The sequence below is a fragment of the Chlamydomonas reinhardtii genome, chromosome 9 (genome assembly GCF_000002595.2).
Source record: "Chlamydomonas reinhardtii strain CC-503 cw92 mt+ chromosome 9, whole genome shotgun sequence".
In the NCBI taxonomy this organism is placed as follows: Eukaryota; Viridiplantae; Chlorophyta; class Chlorophyceae; order Chlamydomonadales; family Chlamydomonadaceae; genus Chlamydomonas; species Chlamydomonas reinhardtii.
In genome coordinates, this window is record NC_057012.1 from 1,080,722 (window position 1) to 1,101,009 (window position 20,288).

Below are 20,288 nucleotides of genomic sequence, written 5' to 3' on the forward strand. Positions count from 1 at the left end.
AGCCAGCTTAAGATCGGGTCAAAGGATTTACAGCGCGCGGGTACCATTGCTCGGAACATTCTGTGTGGCCAGAACCAATCTCCACAATACCGTATACTGCATGACATACTCCAGCAGCCTTGCATAGGGCCCGTCCGTAATGAAGCTTCCACTTCCAGCCAATCTATCTATCACCCGCGCCAGCTGCACAGTAGATGGTGGCGGGGCGGCACAAGCACCGCTGCCCGCCTACCCGGCTGACCGGCTGGCAGCACGCGCGGTGGCCCCCCCCAACAATAAGCTCATCCGCAGCAGTGCAAATGCCTCTATCTGCAACACGAGTCGCGGTGGCATTGGCAATGTGGATGGCAGGGCGCCGGCAGCTGCCGACGGGTTCCCCAGCCTAACCCCCATCAATCCATCATGCACGCGTCTTGGTCTGATAGAGCCTGCTGTCTCCTCCATTACTTCCTCCCGCACAAGCAAGTGCCTCACAGGCGGGGCATACATCCGCCCATAATTGAATCAAGAAGCCTTTCCTTCTACCTGTCATACCTTCGGGTCACACACATCCATCGCCCAGTTCGCACCCATGCCAGCAAACTTCCAGCCAGCCAGCAACTCGTCGGTACAGCAACTCCGGCGTTCGACCAGCCGCGCACTCCTGCCCTGCCGCTGCCAATTGTGTGACATTTGTTGGGTTCTGGGAATCAGCTGCACCCTACGGGACTTTACCAACTTGCCTTACCACTGTCCCATCGCACATACACATCCATCGCCCAGTTCGCACCCATGCCGTGGTTGCCTGACCGGACAGACAGACAGAAAGACAGACAGACCGCGGACATACAGTGCCACATGAACCAAACATGCCACGACTGCAGAAGGTCGCTTTGGGGCTTGCAACTTAGGCCTTTGCGGCCTTTCCGTGTATCTTGTTCGCTATTACCGTACCGTATAATATCTGCACTTGGGTTTCGTCCCGCATTATGCATTGCGCATTGCTCCCAGACCATTTTGGCCCAACCACATAGGTAACACATGGGCAACTACATACGCAGGTTGCTTATGTAGATGCACATACCGCCTTCCGCAAGTCCTTTGATGGACCAATGAACCGCGTCGTACCTGACCCAGGGGCCAGCCAACCTAGTGACCGCCCTTTGCGCGTCAACGCGCCAGGGACCAGGTTCTCAACCTACCCGTGGAAACAACATCACTCTCGCTCGCTCCCACATGCACAATAGCGCAAAGCCTCACAACCTCACCACCCTTAGACCTGGGATCTCGCCGTCCCCACCACCGCCCCTCCAGCCATCGCCGCCCCCATTTTCCACATCACCAGGCAGCATCAGCGGCTGGAACGGCAGACCTGCCCCCAGGCCGCCGCCGCCGCCGCCGCCGCCGCTGCTCTCCAGCCGCCCATAGCCGCCCTGCTCCGCCGATGGTTGCGGCTGATCGCCGCCGGGCGCGGGCAGCCGTCGAATGACTATCCCCCCAAGGTCGTCATCAGTCATCAGCCCACCTCCCAGCAACCCTCCGCCGCCTGCTCCTGCGCCGAGTCTCCCACCGCCTCCTGCCACCCCGGCTGCGGCTCCAGCGCCCGCGCCGCCATCCAAGCCCCCGGCGGGCGGCCCTGGCAGCCCTGGCGGCTGGTGGTGGTTGTGGTGGCCACTGAGCGAGGGCCGTTGCGGCTGCTGTCGCTGTCGCTGCTGTTGTTGCTGCGCGCTGAGCTCCTCCTGGTGCTCCGTCAGCAGCATGTCCACAAGCGAGTCCACAACCTGTAAATCATCAAGGCAAGGCCACGGATCCATCCATGAAAGGGTCACCGCAAGCGAGCAGGCGGCAGAATGAAGCACGTGCGTGACCGCAAAAAGAAGTACTGCAATTGCTGCACGCAGCACTCGCTGCTGTGCAATGATGCTGGCACGGAGCACAGCGCCTCGGTCTACGGCTGCTGGGAGCCGAAACTGGGCGTTGCCTGGGACCACACTGAGGCGTTGCGCGCCGCCTCCGCGGTGCTGCCGGAGGCCACTGTTCGCGCCAGCGGCCGCAGCCACTGCCACCTGACGTTGGACGCGCTGAAGGGCGGCAATGACGGCCGCTCGCTGGTGGCGGCAGCACCAACTACATGCATCAAGACGTGTTCTCGGGCGGCAGCATGCTTGCACGGATGAGGGGTTTTCGAGGGACGGGGTTTCAAGGGGCAAGGTTTGGTTCACCTCGAAACCCACATGTCTTTTGGCGTGTCGCGGTGGGTATTCTCGTAGTTGTTTTGCTAGTATGTGTACGTTGAAGAAAGCGAGTAGGTTGAAGCGAGTAGGTTGAAGAACGGGACCGTCCAGGATGGGACACCACACGCCAGATTGAAAAGCCTTTGTTTCGCGGTCACGTGCTTCAACTAATAACACCGAACCGCCGCTCGCGCGCACACACCTGCTCAAACGTGGGCCGCGCCGCGGGCTCCGGCGCAATGCAGGCCACCATCAGGTTCCGCAGGTGCGGCGGGCAGGAGGCCGGCACTGCCACACCAAACCGGCCGCCCGCAATCGGCGCAATCGTTTCCGCGCCGCCGCCGCCGGCCGCGGACGAGCCCTCCCCAGCGGCTGTGGAGCTGCCGCCCGGCTCTGTGCTTTCAGCTCCTGGCGCCGCCGCCAAGGCGCAATTTGTTGTGATATCGGCGATGTAAGAGCCGTAGAAGAACTCGAGCAGCATGACACCGTATGAAAAGACGTCGGCGGCCTTGGTCAGGCGGCCGCGTGTGAGCACCTCTGCGCGTGTGTGTGCAAGGGCGGGGAGCGAGGGCGGAGTGGAGGGCTTGATGGCGGGCGGACATACACCTGCGCCAAGCACGTGCTTTTCGCACCACCTACCATCCTGCCAGCCAGATCGACGCCCCACCACTTCGCCCGGAACCCACCCAGCGTGCAACCTGCACTGCCGTACACCTGCACGCCCCCGCACCCATGCATCCATACATCCAAAACATGTCCATACATCCATACATCCAAGGCCCAGGCCCGCCCAGGCCGCACACAGCAGCCCGCACACGCACCCGGCGCGCTGTAGAGCGGCGTGCCCTGGAACTTGTTGGAGGCGTGCGTCTGGCCCTCGCCCATGCGCACACTGCATGCACACGTGCACGTGCACACACGTAGACATGCAAGCGGTGAGGACCACAAGTGAGGAACGGGGCGCAGGCGACAGGCGCGCAGATATACAGACAACAAGGTAGGGCACGTACGCCGCACAGGCGGCGCAGCAGCCCTAGCTATGCAGTGTGAGTGGCTGGCGGCTCATGCAGCGGCGCTGCAAAGGGTACGGCAGGTGTTTACCCTCCTAGTGAAAGCAAGGCAGCGCACACATCACCTGCTGGCACGCACAAGACGCATAAAACATACCAGGGCTACTCGCAGCCGCCACGCCTGCAGTCACGTTCCGCACCTGAGCCCAAAGTCCGCCACCTTGGCGATCACGGGCGGCCGCCACAGCCCCCGCAGGCGGCTGACGGCGGCGGCCAGGCTGCGCGCCCCCGCGCTGCGACCCGCCGCCATGGTGTCAGCCAGGTTGCCGAACACGTTGGGCTGGCCGCCGCCCCCTCCCCCGCCAGCCAGCGCGCCCAGCGCGCCCAGCGCGCCCGGCAATGGCGCCACCTGTGGGTTGTTGCGTGTGAGCAGCGGGTTGTTGAACGCGATAGGGAGGTTTGTGGCTTTGTGTTTGGAAGGCAGAGAGGGCCTGCCTTGGGTCGCGCGCTTGGATGGATCTTGCAACACAGCTAGCGACACTGGCCACAACCGTTAGGGCCCCCCAGTCATGGCGAGCCCGTCAGAGGACCATCCGCAAAACGGTGACGCGGAACGTGGAACAGCACTTTGAACGACGCAATTTGACACCTTGCAACTACACACCGCTGGCGCCACGGCCCATAAAGCTTCCACAGTTCCCGACCCCACCGCACACCTTGATGGTGGTGAGGAGGATGTTTGCGGACGACAGGTCTCCGTGCACGATGTTCTTGGAGTGGATGTGGAACATGCCGCACGCCACGTCCAGGGCCAGGGTCAGCGCACACAGCGCCGCCGCGCCGCCCGCCGACACGCTGCCCACCACACCGTTTGCTGCGGTGGCGGCGGAGGCGAGGGCGGGGCGAGGGCGGAGGTGGGACACGCACACGGCACACACACACGTGCGGCTGCGGCATGAGGTCCCAGCTGCAGGTACTTGTGCCCTGCCGGATTGATGCCGTTGATTTGCCAGTGAGCCTGCAAGCCCCGATTCCCCCACCCATCCACTCACTCAGCGCGTCTCGCAACGTGCCCACGTCACAGTACTCCTGTAGGCGTGACATTTCAGACGGATTAAGTGTCCGGTGCGACAGCGCGGGAATCAGCCGGCAGTGGAGCAGACGCACTCAGCGGTACAAGGCCAGAGCGGCTGCTAGGCGACTTGGCACCATTGGGCCCCTCAGCCCGTCGGACCCCTTAATCCACGTCCTAACTTACGACTTCCTTTACTAGTTACTCACTATGAGGCCGTTTGAACATGGTGGGGGCGCTGCACAAAGCATCCTACACACACTCGAACACGAATACCACAAACACGACGCGACCACATCCACCCCCAGCCCAACTGCCTTCTCCATCACAGCCAACCCAGCGCACCCCCAGCCAATCCCCAGCCCACTCCAACCCAATCAAGCCACACACCTGGATGATGTACAACTTGTACACGTCGCCCGCACTCTCCCACACGCTGCGCTCGCCGGCGGCGCCGCCGGCCCCCGCGCCGCCCGCCCCGCCGCTGGTGCTGCCTCCGGCGTCCGAGCCCTGGGCTAGCATCATCTGCAGCCATGCCAGGACACAAACGCAAATGCGTAAGTTGCAGAAACATGGGAAAGCACACACGACAGATTGCGAGCGGCCATGTATTGCATGTGTGCGCCCTAGCCTGCACGGGCAAGCAAGTCAGGATGCCACTTGCCCCATCAGAGCGGTCCCCCGCCCGCCCAGTGCCACATAATGCGGTGTGCCTTCTACCATGCGACCATACTACACACACATACAGTCTGCGTTTACCCTATCTCGTGTTTTCGAACACAGACAGGACGCACACGTTGCACCGGCTGTGGACAGCGGGCCGGCGCCCTCCCAGCACGGCACTGGCACTGGCACTGCTCGCGAGCACACACGCACCCACCTGGGGCGGGCTGCTGGCCACCACGCCCAGCGGCTTGACCTCGAAGGCGTAGGTGGCCACCACGTTGGGGTGGTGCAGACTGGTGGAGATGGCGGCCTGCAGGCAGAGGGGTTGGGGGAGGGGTGGGGTGGAAGAGAGGGCGGGAGGAGGAGGGGCGGAACGGGGTGCAGAGGAGGGGAGGAGAGGTGAAGCGAGGGAGAGGGAGGAGGGGAGGAGAGGTTAAGCGGGGGAGAGGGAGGAGGAGAGGGAGGGGAAGAAGGAGCCACCCGCTCACCCGCCAACCAGCCCGCCAGCCCGCTCGCCCGCCCGCCAACCCACCCACCGGTCCGCTAACCCGCCCGCCCGCTAACCCCCGCACCTCCAGGATGGCTCGCTGCCGCCGCCGCCCCTCCGTGCCCAGCAGTGCGTCGTGCACCACCAGTGTCTTCACCGCCACCCGCAGGCCGCGCCAGGTGCCCAGGTACACGACCCCAAAGCTGCCCTTGCCCAGCACCGTGGTGATTCGCAGCTGCTCCTGGCGCCCCGACAGCTCCGCCTGTAGACCACAGGTGGCAAACAGGGAGGAAAGCTTGCGCCGTGGTTGGGGTGGTTGATTGGCAGTTGGCCGGATGTCCTGCGGGTTGGAAACCTAGAGGAGGCGTGTGGAACCACCTCCACTCCTCACTTGCCAGGAGTATGGAAGGAGATGCGGACTGCGCGGCATACCCTCCCCTCCCTAGCAGCCGCACACTCCTAGCAAGCGCGGCCCCCCGGGAGTCAGCGCACAACCCCAGCACCCCTCAGCACACGCCCCAGCTGCCCCACAATCCCAGCAGCCCCAGCTGTCGCACTACACGCACGCACCTGCAGGCTGCTGATGGCTGCTGCCAGGTCGGCGCCGGCACGCGGCGGCGCGGCGGGCGCCGGCAGATGCAGCGGCGCCTCGGCTGCTGGTCGCGTGGCGTGGAACGAATGCAGGGGGGGGCAGGTAGGGAACGCGGGCGGACATGGCGGGGGCGGGTTGTAAATACCAGCCAAAACTAAACCGAACCCAAGGGGACAGGTATTAGAGTAACTGGGAGTTGGTACTGGCCCCACACAGGCACAGTGCTACCGCACCGACTCCTTCCTCTGTATTCGCCTAGCAGCTCACCCGAAGACACCTCCCCCCCGGGCGTGGGCTCCCCTGCAGGCGCCGTGGCGCCGCCGGCGGGCGCCGGCTGCTGCTGCTGCTGCGGCGGCGGCGAGCCGGCGGCGGGCATCAGGCTGCCGCGCGCCTGCTGCTGGGCCGCCGCTGCCGCTGCCGCCGCTGGCTCCCGGTCGTCCACCATGGAGCGACTGCTGTAGGCCTGCACGTGTGTGCGTGTGTGTGTGTGTGTGTGTGTGTGTGTGTGTGAAACGAAAGCCCGCCCGCCCGTGTGTGTGCATGTGCATGTGTGTGTGCATGTGCATGTGTATGTGTGTGTGTTAAATAAAAACAAACGGAACAATGTGTGTGTATGTGTGTGTGTGTCTGTGTATGTGTGTGTAAACGGACAGAAGGGAGGAGTTGTTGCACGAAGGACGCGAGCGAATCTTATTGCTTCCGTGGGCCCCGTGCATGTACGTGGGCGCCGATACATGTACACGTACGCGGCACATTCACGAACAACGCAGATTCCAGCTGCCACGAGTGCCCTGCTACGACAGAGGCAAGATGGTTGAGTTGGAGCGGGAACGCACCAGCAGCGCGCTCTCAATGTCCACGGTCTGCAACAAGCTCTTGTCGCCCAGCCGACTCAGTGGCTTGCCCATGGCAGCGACGGCGGCGGCGGCGCCGCCAGCCGCCGCCGCGGGGCTGCCGCCCGCCGGACGGACCAGGGCCCCGGAATCCGCGCCGGTGCCTCCAGTCGCCGGCGGCGGCGTGCCAACCGCCCCAACCGCCACGGGACGAGCGCCCACCGGGATACGGTTTTGCGCGGCATCATCCACAATGACCAGCTGTACGGAGGGCATGGCTGCGAGCGCGGCGGCGGCTGGCGGGGGCGCGCCGCTGCCTCCGCCGCCGCCTGCAAGGAATGACGCGGCGGCTGAGGCGTTGGCTGCCGCCGCGGCAAGCAACGCCATGGTCTCCGCGGCAGTTGGCGCCGCCGCCGCCTGCTGGTGTAACCGCTCAAACGCCTGTCCGCACGAAGACGAAAGGACATATACACATTGCCTGGGTTTGACTTACGGTTTGCTGCCTCTGACCAGTCCGTTGTACAATTTCGTCCACTCCTTCTCGTCTAGAAGGTACTGCAGCCACCCCTTACCTGGAGCCCCCGTCTCTTACTCCCACCCGCTCACCTGCTCCTGCTGCTCCTGAACACAGCTGGCGGCAGCAGCAGCAGCTGCCGCTGCGGCTGCGGCAGCGCCCCTCGGCGTCGCCGCAGGTGACGCCCCAGCCGCCACCGTCACGCCGTTACCGTTGCCCTTCGCAGTTGCGGCTCCAACTGCCACCTTCCCGCCCATTCCACTACCGTTTCCATTACCGTTGGCGCCGTGCCCGTTGGCTAAGCCGCTCTCATCGCTGCTGCTGCCGCCCCAAGGCGCCAGCTCAATTGAGCCGCCGACAGGGCCGCCGGCGGCCTTGCGCGCAGCAGCGGCGGCCTCGGCGGCGCGCCGCTGGTGGCGGCGGCGGCAGAACAGCACTCCCAGGATGACGAGCGCTGAGGCTGCCACCACACCCACCGACACGCCCACTGCGTAAGACAAGTACAGTAAACAATACATCCGGGAGGGAGGGGTGCATGAGCGCCGTGTGCGGCATTTAGGTATGACACACACACACACACACACACACACACACACACACACACATACACACACACACGCACGTCGCCCGTCAGGCGTAATGAACACAAGCAAACCAACCCGCAATTGCTACGGCGCTCGAGCCGCCGCCACCACCACCAGCAGAATCCGCCGCTGCCGGCGGTGGCGAGGGGCTGGCATTGCCTTCCAGGGCAATGCCAGCGCCGGGGCTGCCGGGGTTGCCAGTGCTGCTGCTGAGACCCGGAGGGGCGGGCGAAGGCCGAAGCGGCGAGGGAGAAGGAGAGGAAGGCAGGGAAGTGGGAGGGTCTGGGGTGCTCCGCGGCGGCGTGGGTGTGGCGGGTGGAGGCGAGGGCGCCAGCGGTGGTGCGGGGTTGGGTGGCGGCGAGGGGCTGGGCGGGCTGGGCGGCGGATAGCTCACGGGGTCTGCGGGCGGCAGGAAGCAGACGGCAGGGTCGTTCAAGCGGAGGGCGAGGTGGTGTCAATGACATGTAAAATGCAAGGCAACCTCCATCTCCATCCAGGCCATGATATTTCTTAACCCTTCCCAGCCCGCGCGCCCTCTCCCGCCCGCCCTGCAGCTCTGATCTACGGCATCTGCCCCCGCACCGTAGGTGGGCTCGTAGCTGAGCAGGGGTGTGGGTGCGCCCGGCGGCAGCACGGCGGTGATCACCGTGTCGTAGGCGACCCAGTTGCGCGGCAGCCCCAGGTAGGAGAGGGCGATGGTGTCGTTGGTGTACCAGGACACCTGTGGCGGCGAGGAGCGGGTGGCGGGGCGGCGGAACCCCGGCGGGGAGGGGGGTGCAGGAGGCTGATTGAGGAAGTATCGATCGAGGTCGATCGCCGAACTGGGTTTTGCGGGAGTAGCGCGTGAGGAGCCGTTGGCAGAGAGGGGTAGCCGTCCATGAAATACGGAGTGAGTTAAGAATTTGTTTGAAGTGCCGGCGTCCAGAGGGGGTGAGGTTTGGTGTTCAACGTGACGAGCGCGCGTCAAGCACCATACGGCCTAAGCTGTGTATGGTCTCAGCTATGCATGCACCGTGTGCAGTGGCCCGCACCGTTGCGGCCAGCGCTGCGGCCCGCAGCGTTTCAGCCGCCTTGCCGGGAACCACCACCGAGCTATTGCTGCTGCTACTGCTGTTGCCACTGCCGGCCGTCTGCTGCAGCGTCCTCCTGCTACTGCCACCGCCACTGCTACTGCCCCTGCCGAGCAGCAGGCGCCGCTGGAGTGCGGAGGTGCTGGTGGTGGCGTTGGAGGGCGGGCCGTAGGAGGCAGGCAGCTTTTTGGCCTGCGGAGGGGTGGGTGGGTCAGGCTTAGAGCCACACCACGTTCGCTGGTTGCCGTGTCTGTCGCAACTGCCGTACCGCACAGCACACGTTTCGCCTGATGCGCCACGCACGGCGCCAACCGTTTCGGGCTCTTTTCCACCCTCCAGGAACTCCCGCCACCCCGCCACCAAGCACTCGACCCGCGCACGCCTCACCCACACGCACGCACCTGCGCCAGCAGGTACAGCCACAGCTGCAACTCCGCCGTCGGTACCACCAGCACCACACGATACAGCGACATCAGGCCGTTATCGGAGTTCGCGGGCCGGGCAAAGTACCAAAGCGGCAGCGTCAGGTTCGCCAATGTGTCCTCGTAAGCAACCGAGCCGAGCGCCGGCAGCGGGTTGGGCTCGCCCGTGGTTTCGTTGACCGTTGCGTTCCAGTTGGACGAACCGTACAGCAGCAGCTTGCGGTACAGATCAGACCCCGGTACGGCGAATCCGCCGCCGTACGGCAGCGCGCCGCCGGGCGCCAGGTTGTACAGCACCAGGTCCTGCAGGGTGGCTGACGTGGAGCCGTACAGCTCGCCTGTGACGCCCTGCAAATGAATGAAAGGGAGTGAGAGTGGGCGAGTGAGCGGTAGGGTGTGACCGAGTGCCAAGGCGATGCTGAAGGAGATGCATATAAGGGGCATGGAAGGGGTTGGTTGCCGCGTTCCCCTTTTGTGTCGACCTGATGACTTCCCCCGTCCCGCCATGGGCTGCATCTTACCATCCCATGCTTCTTACTGGGCCTGGTAAACACAGAACCCTATCGCAGAGCACATACACACACACCTTTTCCACACCTTGCCCCCCCCCCCGCACACACTGCACGCACCTGCAGGTCCCAGAACGCCACCTGACCAGTCTGGTTGCCCGGCGGCCCCCGCACGGCGCGGCCGGCCAGGGGGTACTGCGGCCCGAAGTCGCCGGCGGCGGGGTTGTGGCGGGGGGCGGGCTCCGCGCTGGCGAAGATGGCGCCTGGAGAGGGTTTTGAGACAACTTGGAAGTCACCTTCTGCCCATTCCTGCTGTGTTTGCTGCCTGAGTTCTGCTCCAATCCACCGTAGCAGGTAGCCAGAACAGGATTCCATCCACCCACCCACAGCCAGCCACCCACAGCCAGCCAGCCACACGCAGCCAGCTGCTCACTTGTTCCGGCGGAGGTGTTGGCTGTGGCCAGGAATATGGACGAGGCCCAGCTTGACTGCGCCCCGATGGAGGCGGCGGCCAGGGAGGAGTTGATGACCGCGTACTCGCCCAGCGCGGCCTGTGGGAGGGAGGGGAGGAGAGGAGAGGCGGAGGGGGAGGGGAGAGAGAGGCAGAGAAGAGGGAGGAAGGGGTGAGAGGGCTACAGAAGGGGTGGGGCAATGCGATTGATTGCTGGGCAGGGTGTGGCTGCCGATGCCTGGTAGGCCCGGCCCGGCGGGTGGCCATGACTGGTGGGCCTTGGGGCCCGCCACATCCTTCACCAACACCCACACAGCCTGCAGCCGTGCTGCACCAGGCCGCCGCCGCACATACCAGCCCAACCACCACCCTGACCACCACCAACCCCCACAGCTCACCCACCGTTGCCACCCACCACGCCCACCCACCGCGCCCAACCAACCGCCCACCCACCGCGCCCACCCAACCGCCCAGACCTGGTACGACACGGCGGCGGGCACGCCCTCCATCAGCGGCCACCAGGCGATGGTCGCGAACTCGGACCGTGGTGCGTTGGCTGGGCTGTCGTACAGACTCGCAAAGGTGCAGTCGGTGAAGCGCGCCACGCCGCCGGCGTCGTTGAGGCTGGTGACGCGGGTGCCGCGCACGCCGCCACTGGTGCTGGAGCTGGAGCTTGAGGCGGTGACAGGCAGGGTGAAGAGCCGCGCCAGCCAGGGCCTGTGTGTGGGGCGGGGATTTGGGGGTTGGTGTGTGTGTATGTGTGTGTGTGTGTGTGTGCGCGTTTGTGAGAGAGTGTATGTGTGTGTATGTGTGTGTGTGCATGAGTGCATGTTGACAGTGAGGCTTTTGCAATGAGGGACCAAGGGCATGGGTGCGACCAGCCGCGCCCGACCCCGCAACCGCAACCGCACCTCATCAGGCCCAAGCGGATAGAACGCATCCACCTCCATCTTCCTCTGCCCCGCCCACCCAATGTGCGTGCCACTCCCCCTCCCCCTCCCCACCTGGCCTCCAGTGCGTTGACGCTGCTGGCGGCCAGCAGTGCGGTGTTCCACCAGGACGCCTCCTGGTCCGGCAGCCACAGCACACAGGAGGTTGCGATGAGCTGGGGGGTGGAGGTGGCGCCGCCGCTGCCGCCCCTGGAGCGCGGTGCAGGAGGAGACGAGGGTAGGGGAAGTGGTAAGGGGGAGAGGGTCGGGGGAGAGGGTCGGGGGAGAAGAGGGGGCAATGGCAGGGAGTGGGGAGTGGGGAGGCGAGGTTGGGTGAGGTGTTTTGGGAAGAGTGGCATGCTTGGGGCCGGGTGGTGAGGGCAGGGGGCAGGGGGCAGGACCACGGGCAGGGGGCAGGGGGAGCTGGCTGCGCCAGGACACGGCTCCTATCCCCACGCCGCCAGGGCACAGCTTCGACCGGGTAGCGGCATGTCGATGTCGCCCAAGCCATGTTCCCCCTCACACACACCTGAACACGCGGAAGGGGTGCAGCCAGGGCGAGAAGAAGTCCATTGGCGAGTTGACTGTGGAAAGGGTTGAAGCAGGAATCGTAGACTCGACGAAAGGCGGGTTTGGCAGCTTGGCAATATAATGACCCCAGCTGCAACGCAACCCACAGATGACATGCACCCCACGCGGCCTCGCGGCCACACCATGCCCCCCCCACCATACCCCCACCATACCCACCCACCCCACACACACATGCACACAAGAACACATGCCCACACACCTGTACGAGAGTACGGCAGCCCGACCAGGTTGAGGTCCCTCAGCCGTACGGCGCCGCTGCTGCCGTAGCTAGAGGCGGTGAAGGCGGGCGCCACGCCACCGAAGTCAATCTGCGACACATTTGCCACAGCGTCGCAGCATGAATATACATCGTACACGGTCAAACTTTCCCATTTCCTGGAGCGAACACATACGCCTTACATGGCGAGAGCCAGCAATCCACGCCCATCCCAACGTTGGGGTCGCAGGTCCAGCCGGTCTCACGTGTGCTAACTGCCCAGCCCACCACCGCCCTCTCCCAGCCCCCCCCCCCGCCCACCCCCCCACCCCCCACCCCCCCGCAGCCCTTCCGCACGCTCCCCGGTCCACACCCCGCCACGTCCGCATGCACACACACACACACACACACACACACACACACACACACACACACACACACACACACAAATCGCCGTTGCCATTCACATGCCCGTGACACTTCCTCGCTGCCGCCCTATGCCCATGCTTCCACCTTTGCCTATAGGTGAGCTCGACTACGACCAGCGGGCGGGAATCCGGGAATTAGGCGTGCTGGGTAAACGTTGTTTAGCGCGCCCAGGGTGCGGAGCATGGACGCATACAGGTGCATCGCGGGGTCAGGCCGAATGGTCGCCCGTGGGGTTCCAGGCTTATCGCGGGTAAGTATGACTACCTGGGTCACGACAGTCACGCGACGCTCGGTAAAATGGTGGGTATCGGTAAGTAACTCCGTCACGTCATTGGGCGGGCTTTCGTTTCGTTTTTTAACACACACACAAAACACACACACACACACACATACACACATACACACACATGAGCATGCACAGTGCCGACCTTCTCCCCTCGTGCTTTGCCAAGGCCCGCGCCGCACGCGCCCCACCCACCTGCACGCCCTGCCCCGCCGTGGGGTTGCCCAGCAGCGAAAGCACCAGGCCGCGAGGCAGGGCCAGGGCGCCCCGCCACACGCTCGCGTTGATCGATACGTTGCCCGTGACCGAGATCACAACCACCTCGGCCGTGTTGTTCAGCAGCGCCGCCGCCGCCGTACGGAGCTGTACCGCATTGCCAACCGACGTGGCCGAGCAGACGTACGGCGCCGCCGGGCCAGCGGGCGCCGTGGCGGGCGGCACGGGCGCGGCGGCGCAGGTGGCGGCGGAGCCCACCAGCGACGCGCCCGCCACCGCGGCGGCGGAGGCGGCCGCCGAAGAGCCGTCGGTTGCCGCCAACTGCATTGTGCCGTTGCCGTACTGCACGACGCCGTTGACGATCGCCATGACGTTTGACGGGTAGAAGCGCAGGTTGGTGCCGGTGGGTCGGCACAGCACACGTGCAAAGGCCTGCAGCTCACTGTGCGAGTGAGCGGCACCGAGGCTGGAATATTGGCGGGTGGAAGGCGAGCTGTGTGTGGTGGGGCGTGTGTCCGGTCGGACACAGAAGACACGCAAGGGGCACCCGCCTCCAGTTACCGCCGCTGGCAACTGTAGCAATCATGTCAAGCCCTTCCCCCGCGCTTGCGTCGCGGCGGTCAACCCGCGTAAACCCACCCCCATCCCCGGGCTCCTCCTCGCTCGTTGCGTCTCCATGACACGCTCTTCCCTGATGCTTTCAGCCAGAAATCCCCCGTGGCGTCACTGCTGTATGACACCTTCCCTGGGGCGGCACCTTCCCCACCACACCCGCCCATCCCCTGCTCCCATACCCTTTCCCTTGTCACACACGCATGCACATACGGCGCACTGCTTGCTTGCTGACTCCCCACGCTTCCTCCAATGCACTCCTAGCACACGTGGACACACACGCGAACACACACGCAAAACACACACGCACGCACACACACGCACACACCTGCAGTTGGCGGCCACCAGCGTCACGCGGTCCAGTGTCAGCCTCGCGCCAGAGCCTGCCACCCCCACCTGCGGCGCCCCACCCCCACGCGGGTTTGCACACACGCCAACACGCACACACGGGGTCCCGTTCACTTCGTGCGGTAGCTGCGTCATGGGCTGCAGACCCATGGCACTGCATGCGGACACGCCACGTAACCGGTGTGGCTGCAGACACCCACCACATGCAGGGACGCCCACCACATGCAGGCACAACAGGGCACATGAGAGACAGCAGCCCACGTGCGGCGATGGGCTCCATTCAAACCCCGGTGCACGCAACACACACATACACAGTCCTGCATGTTTCTGTTCTTGTGCTCCCCCACTCTCAACACACACACACACGTACACACACATCGTTACACACACGTACACACACATACGCCACGTACGCACCACGTGCTGCAACAGGCTGACGGGCGCGGCTGCCAGGGAGGCCAGCAGCGGCGGCAGGCGCAGCGTCAGGTTCACCAGGCTGAGTGTGACGCCTGCGTCCAGAGGAGAGACAGTGGTAAAGGAGGTTTCGGGCGTGAGGAGGAGGAGGTCGCGAAGAAGTAGAGGTTGATGGAGGGCGCCGGCGGAGGCGTGACTGCGAAGTACTTAAAGCGACACTAACTCATCAGCGCGGACTAGGTCCGCACCCAGCGCAAACCCCTGGACAGCCGCCGTCGCGTAACACGTTCCCCGGGCACGCTGCGCCCCCCGCGAGTGGGCCTGCGCTGCCCTTAGCCCCACACACCTCACTTCCTGCTACTCGCAAGGGTCGGCTCACGAACGCACCGGGTTGGATGATGATAGGCCGCTGCGCCGTGGAGTTGGCCAAGGCAGGGTACGTTGACAAGTCGAGGGTGGAGGCTGTCGCCGCTCCCTCCACGTTGCCTTGACCAGCTACCACAAGGCTAGATGTTATGTTGGCGCTTTCGGTGGAGGAGAAACTGTAAGTTGCTGGCTGAAGAGACAAAGTTCCCACGGCGCCAAGCAAAGCTGGTAGTGTTGTTGTCACCACTTGAGCGCTTGAGTCATATAAGAATACTGCAACGAGCAGGGCCACTAACAGCGGCCCCGCCCGGGTTCTGACCATCGCTCGCGCTCACACTTGCCACCGTTCATGCATTGTTTGCTACAACCTAAAGAACATACACATCATATTAGCACAGGCGCGAAAGAGGCGATTTGCGCGTTTGAATGGTGTGGCGGCATTCCGTGAAAAGATATTTGCATCCTTACACGTTTGGAATATGTTCAGAATGGCCAGCGGTACGCTTGCATAAAACATCAGGCAGATGCGTGGTTGTACGACGGCACGCACAGGGCTGCCCTGCCCTTTGGACATTATGTTTCCGCCCGCCATAGACAAGCACATGCTGCAGAAGCCCAAAGGCGGGAGAGTTCTTGACGTTGCAGCGAGATGTCCACTCCCCGCTCGCCGGCCACGCGCCCGTGTCCATTTACCCGCCCTGCGACACCTTTTCCGATCAGCCGATCCGCTTCCCGCGGACCAGGACGCTCAGGTGCGCTCGCTCCCTGGCGTCCTCCGTATCCCGACCTCCAGCATGTTCAATTGCGGCCCAAAGGCCAAAGCATATGCAGAGACACAGCCCCCTTCACGTCTCCGCGTTTCCCGCACCCGGAGCCGAGAGTGTCACGTACTGGCTGGCCGGTGCCGTCCTCGGAAGCCCATACAGTACTGTAAGTGTTCAGTCTGCTCGCTAAGAGCAGCGCTCGTATCTTACGAAGGCAGGGGCGGCGTCAGTGGCCGAATTCCTTAAAATGGCTTCGCCTGGTTGACGAAGTAGGCTGCCGCCGCTTCGTTCACCCCCAAAATTTTTCCGGGGGCTCCGCCCCCAACCCGCACGGTTCGTGCGCCGGTGTGCGGCGGTGTCGGCGATCTCGGCGGACGCTGATTGCGCGGGAATATAACAGTGAACCCAATGCCCCAGAACATTCTCAGATGTCGACACCGACACGACACGCCCACTCCTCCCCTGCTTCCCGCCGACCCAACCTCACTCTCCCGCCGTCAACACCCATAGATACAGCCCTCTGAGTGTTCTTACCATATGCCACGCAGGTTTCGGCCGTGGAGTAGCCGCTGGAAACCCCTTGTCCTTCGGCCAAAAGTGGCCGAAATCCCAAAAATGTCTTCGTCTGTTTGCCGAAAGACCCCCCATGATCCCGCGCGTTTTGGCCAAGATAAAAAAATTTCTTCCGCCAGAGGCCTTTCCTGGCAAATTTCGTTCCGAACGAAGGAAGATACGAGCGCTGGCTAAGAGTCACAATCACAATGACAGTAGTCTCGAGTGCCGTTAAGGGGTATCAGCAGCAATACCGCTTTTAGGCGCCACTGTCCGCTGCGGGGGCCTTACGACAAGTATGGTCAGCTTGATGGCTTGGTGCACAGACACCGAACGGACGCGCTTTAGGCCAGAGGCCCTTCTCCGCTGTTCGCTGCTCCTTCGCCAAGACCGGACAGGGAACCCGGAGGTTGTCACACCCGCTCCCTGGTCTCCTGTCACGCCTCCCCACGCCTCCCGCCAGCTCCCGCATGCCCTGCACGCAAGGAACTTCGCCTAGCCCCGGCCCTCGCCATAGTAACGTATTTTGCTGTCATCCCTAGTTCATGCCCCGACAGTCTGCAGCGGCTGATGTCACACAGAGTTGTATCGGCATGCGGCACTAGGCGGCATGGCCAGGCATGGCCAGGCGTGGCATGGAGCGTGCCCCCAACCCCGACCGATCGCTCCTAATAGCGCCAGGCCTGGCCCACTTGCATACCCCGCGATGCAGAAACGGCAAGACCATATTAAGTCTTAAATCCCTGCTAAAATGGCGGCAGGCCACTCTGCGCTGCTGCTAGATGGCGCTGTACGCGACTGGGTCTTTATTCCGCTTACGTTAGCCATTGTGCTTATGAAGCTATTGACGCAATATATGCACCAGGTGCGGGCGTGCTCCTTGGCGCAGACAGCCACCGATCTTTGAATGGGAGCAATACCTGCGAGGAAGACGCTCTACTACGGAGCCTGGAGAACATATTATGCTTGGTCGCCAAAATTTCGTTACCGCAAGCTTGCCACCGACTACGCGCGTGCATGGCTTCTCATGTCCGTGCAGCTGTTCAATGCGCCACCGCCGAACAACAAGGACCTGAAGGAGATTCGGGAGATGCAAGCTCTCACGCGTGCGGGTCGGTTGCGCGGGTTCGGGCGCTTCATCCCTGAGACCTCCTTCAAGATGCGCAAGGAGTACTTTGCCGGGGTGCGTACCGGTGCCAGCGGGACATATGTGGTCAGGCAGATACAGGGGGAGCAGAGTTGGCCCTGCGGCGCTATCTAGCGGGAGGGGCCAGCATGTGGAGGGCGGGGACAGGGGTGGGGGTGGGGACAGGGCCGGGGGTGGAGGGGACGGCACGGCGTGGCGTTGGGGCTTCAACCCTGACCTTGGGACATGACCTGGGGATGAAATAGGGCGCTTCCGGCCCACTATCCGCAGCATGCCCTCTGTCTCTCCCTCCCTCCGCAGCATGCCCGCTGTGTCTCCCTCCCTCACCCTCCCTCGCCATTCCACGCTCACCCCTTGCTCAAAACTCCTCCCTGCCCCTCCCTCTCCCCGCCTGCCTCAACAGGAGAAGGGCCTGTTCTCGCAGAAGGCGGTGACGCGCTCTCCCCAGGAGGCCATGGCCACCGACCCCAGCGTCATGGTGGACATGATGAAGAAAAACCTCACGGGCATGGTGCCGCAGGTGAGGGGGGGAACAGGGGGGGGAGGGGGAGGCGGGGGAGGGGGTTGTGAATACCAGCCCAAACTAAACCAAACCATCAAGGGGGGAGGAGGAGGGGGAGGGGCATAGGTCGGGGGATGAGGAAGTGGGGGTGTCAGGGAGGGACCCGGGGCTGGGGGGCGGGGCGGCCGGCGTAGTCACGACGGGTGGTGGCGTGGGCTGGCGGGCAGCACGCGCGGATTGCAGGCCGGGGCTGGAGGCAGACACGCGGGACGGGAGGGTTGGAGGGTCGGGCGGGAAGGGGCGGGAGGCAAGCACAAAGCGGGATGGAGGGGCGGGGTTCAGGGGCAAGGAGCAGGTGCATAGCAGGGTTTTTTGGGGCGGGGGGGGGGGGGGGTTGCTGGCTGGACGTGGTGAGTGGGGGGTGCGGGCTTCAGGCCCACCAGGTGCATGCGCCGCCGTGTGGCTGGGGGCTGGGGGCTGGGGGCCACACAGCGCCGGACAGGCCAGTAGGGCCGGGGGCCAGCGGCCTTGGCTTGGCGACACGGCATGGGGCTTGGAAGAGTGGGAGGGGTTGGGGGCTGGGGTCGGAAGCCGGGAAGGGGTTCGGGTCCGGGGGCGGGAGCATGTGTGCGATTGTGCGGCGTCGCATCTCGAGCTTGATTTGGGACTGCCCCTCGTGTTCGTTTTTACACGCCTCGTTGATTCGTGTTTTACACGCCCCACACTCTGACTTCTCACCGTGTCGCTCCCCTTCACCTCCCCTCCCCTCCCGCCTCGCCCCCGCCTCCCACCCCGCGCAGCTGGGCATGGGCATGGTGGTCAACTTCTTCTTCCAGGGCTTTGTGATCGGCAAGGTGCCATTCCCGCTGTCGCCGCGCTTCAAGCCCATGCTGCAGGCAAGGAGACCGGGCGTGTGTGCGGGGTGGTGGTGGGAGGAGCGTGTGCGGGTAGGGACGGGGGAAGCTTGTGCGGCCCGGCGTGTGCGGCCCGAGATGTGTGGCCGTGCGTGCGGTGGCGTCTGCGAGGATGTGCGCGGAGGGTGCGTTGGGTGTGCGCGCGCGTGGGATGTGATGTGCGGAGTATGGGGGGAACCCGAAGGAACACCGAGAACCACGGGCCGGGGACGGCGGCTCGGGGATTGCGGCATTGGGCCCCCACGCCTCAGAACAACCCGCTCCCTCACACACGCTGCGCCGTTTCAACATCGCTTTCTCCTGACTCGTCACGCCCCGACTCCCCCCCACACACGCAGCGTGGCATCGACCTGGCCAGCCTGGACGTGTCGTACTTCACCTCGCTGTCGTACTACATCCTGCTGCTGTTCGGACTGCGCGGCGCCTTCAGCCTGGTGTTCAGGTGGGGCAAGGGTGGGGGGCGGGGAGAGAAAAGGGGATGGGTTTGGGTGAGGGGAGAAGGGGTGAGGGTATGTTTTTTGGGGGGTGGGGTGGGGTGGAGGGGCGTGGAAGGACGAAGGGCGGGAGCAAGCGTGGCCGGGAGAAGGCGGGATGGGGACTGGGAGCAATGCCGGGCCGGACCGCGTGAGGCAAGGCCTTGGTGAGTTTTGGGGAGGGAGGAACGTGTGACACCGCTCATACCGTACTGGTCCCCCCTTCGGGGGCCGAGCGGGGTGTCACACGTCAACACTTCACGCCATTGCCGCGCTCTTGGCCCCTGGCTGGATGCATCACCTCCATTGCCCTCGCTCTTCTTCACAACCCTGCAGGGAGGAGATGGTGGACGAGACGGCCATGATGCAGCGGCAGATGAACCCCATGGCCGCCAACCCCATGGGAGTGGACATGGACGCAGCCTTCAAGGCCGAGAAGGCCGCGCTGGGGCAGGTGGGTGGCGGCCAGGGAGGGCGAGGTGGGGGGGCGGCGCACGCACACATTGCACCAGCGGTTTGCTTGCTAACGATTGCGTTTGTCGCCTTTGGCTCCCCTGCTGCGTGCCGCAGGTTGAGCACGAGTGGGAGCTGGAGAGCGCGGAGGAGCGCGCGGTGGAGGTGCTGAGGCGCCAGCTCAAGGCCAAGAAGCTGTGAGCAGCTGCTGCAGCGGCGGGAGCAGGGAGAAGAAGAGGAGGAGGAGATGGAAGAGGAGGAGGAGGAGGAGGAGGAGGAGGAGGAGGAGGAGGAGGAGGAGGAGGAGGATCAGCTGCGAGCAGCTGATGGATTCGGCAGCTTGGGATCCCAGGGAGACGACAGCTCGTGAATGAGGATTGGAGAAGGAGGGGTGGGATGTGATGAAGAGGAGGCTGTGGGAGTTGGGTTGAAGTCGTGCTGCCGCTGGGGAGCTTCTGCCGCTGGTGAGGCGACGAATTTGATGCCTGGGCGCAGGCGCACGGGCCGCCGTCTGGGCTCGGTTGACTGGCAGATGAGGCAAAGCGTGACGGCGTTGTCCCGCACAAGACCGTGCGCACCACCATGTAACCACACTGGCTGTTACTTGGCTTCGCCTCGCATACCTGCTGCGGCGAACTGAGGCGCGGCACGTTGGGGCAGAAAACAGCGGTTCGGC

The 20,288-nt window shown here is 64.2% G+C and overlaps 2 protein-coding genes across 4 annotated transcripts; one reads left to right on the top strand and one right to left on the bottom strand.

Annotated features, from left to right (window-relative positions):
• Window positions 1-15: 15 nt before the first annotated feature.
• Window positions 16-15,264, bottom strand: CHLRE_09g400450v5 (uncharacterized protein). 3 transcript variants are annotated; one of them, XM_043065988.1, is made up of 27 exons: window positions 14,829-15,264; window positions 14,445-14,536; window positions 14,008-14,075; window positions 13,047-13,509; window positions 12,143-12,251; window positions 11,882-11,936; window positions 11,428-11,562; window positions 10,900-11,140; window positions 10,406-10,523; window positions 10,093-10,235; window positions 9,443-9,811; window positions 9,003-9,233; window positions 8,554-8,692; window positions 8,047-8,370; window positions 7,480-7,874; window positions 6,877-7,314; window positions 6,308-6,503; window positions 6,019-6,101; window positions 5,534-5,710; window positions 5,176-5,271; window positions 4,686-4,820; window positions 4,276-4,312; window positions 3,940-4,097; window positions 3,424-3,632; window positions 3,035-3,105; window positions 2,416-2,750; window positions 16-1,760 (listed from the first exon to the last, which is right to left on the bottom strand). In XM_043065988.1, the coding sequence occupies exons 1-27, from the start codon at window positions 15,127-15,129 to the stop codon at window positions 1,236-1,238; spliced, it is 5,643 nt and encodes a 1,880-aa protein (XP_042920809.1). In that variant the 5' UTR covers window positions 15,130-15,264; the 3' UTR covers window positions 16-1,235. The 3 variants fall into 3 exon arrangements, with proteins under 3 accessions (XP_042920809.1, XP_042920807.1, XP_042920808.1); XM_043065987.1 differs by having other exon boundaries at window positions 6,019-6,104; XM_043065986.1 differs by having other exon boundaries at window positions 6,019-6,104; window positions 13,047-13,560.
• A 1,530-nt stretch (window positions 15,265-16,794) lies between these two features.
• CHLRE_09g400400v5 (uncharacterized protein) lies at window positions 16,795-20,212 on the top strand. Its single transcript, XM_043065984.1, has 7 exons — window positions 16,795-16,988; window positions 17,163-17,306; window positions 17,674-17,790; window positions 18,573-18,668; window positions 19,025-19,128; window positions 19,496-19,613; window positions 19,730-20,212. The coding sequence occupies exons 1-7, from the start codon at window positions 16,875-16,877 to the stop codon at window positions 19,811-19,813; spliced, it is 777 nt and encodes a 258-aa protein (XP_042920810.1). The 5' UTR covers window positions 16,795-16,874; the 3' UTR covers window positions 19,814-20,212.
• Window positions 20,213-20,288: the final 76 nt, after the last annotated feature.

What these genes read in the sequence shown, in the direction of transcription:
- CHLRE_09g400450v5 (XM_043065986.1), bottom strand. Translation starts at nt 15,129, where the DNA reads ATGGTCAGAACCCGGGCGGGGCCGCTGTTAGTGGCCCTGCTCGTTGCA. An exon ending in TGGCGTTCTGGGACCTGCAG is followed by an intron (nt 9,812 to 10,092) that starts GTGCGTGCAGTG and finishes ATTCATTTGCAG; the next exon opens with GGCGTCACAGGCGAGCTGTA. An exon ending in ACATTGAGAGCGCGCTGCTG is followed by an intron (nt 6,504 to 6,876) that starts GTGCGTTCCCGC and finishes ACACACGTGCAG; the next exon opens with GCCTACAGCAGTCGCTCCAT.
- CHLRE_09g400400v5 (XM_043065984.1), top strand. Translation starts at nt 16,875, where the DNA reads ATGGCGGCAGGCCACTCTGCGCTGCTGCTAGATGGCGCTGTACGCGAC. An exon ending in TCACGGGCATGGTGCCGCAG is followed by an intron (nt 17,791 to 18,572) that starts GTGAGGGGGGGA and finishes CACCCCGCGCAG; the next exon opens with CTGGGCATGGGCATGGTGGT. An exon ending in GCTTCAAGCCCATGCTGCAG is followed by an intron (nt 18,669 to 19,024) that starts GCAAGGAGACCG and finishes CCACACACGCAG; the next exon opens with CGTGGCATCGACCTGGCCAG.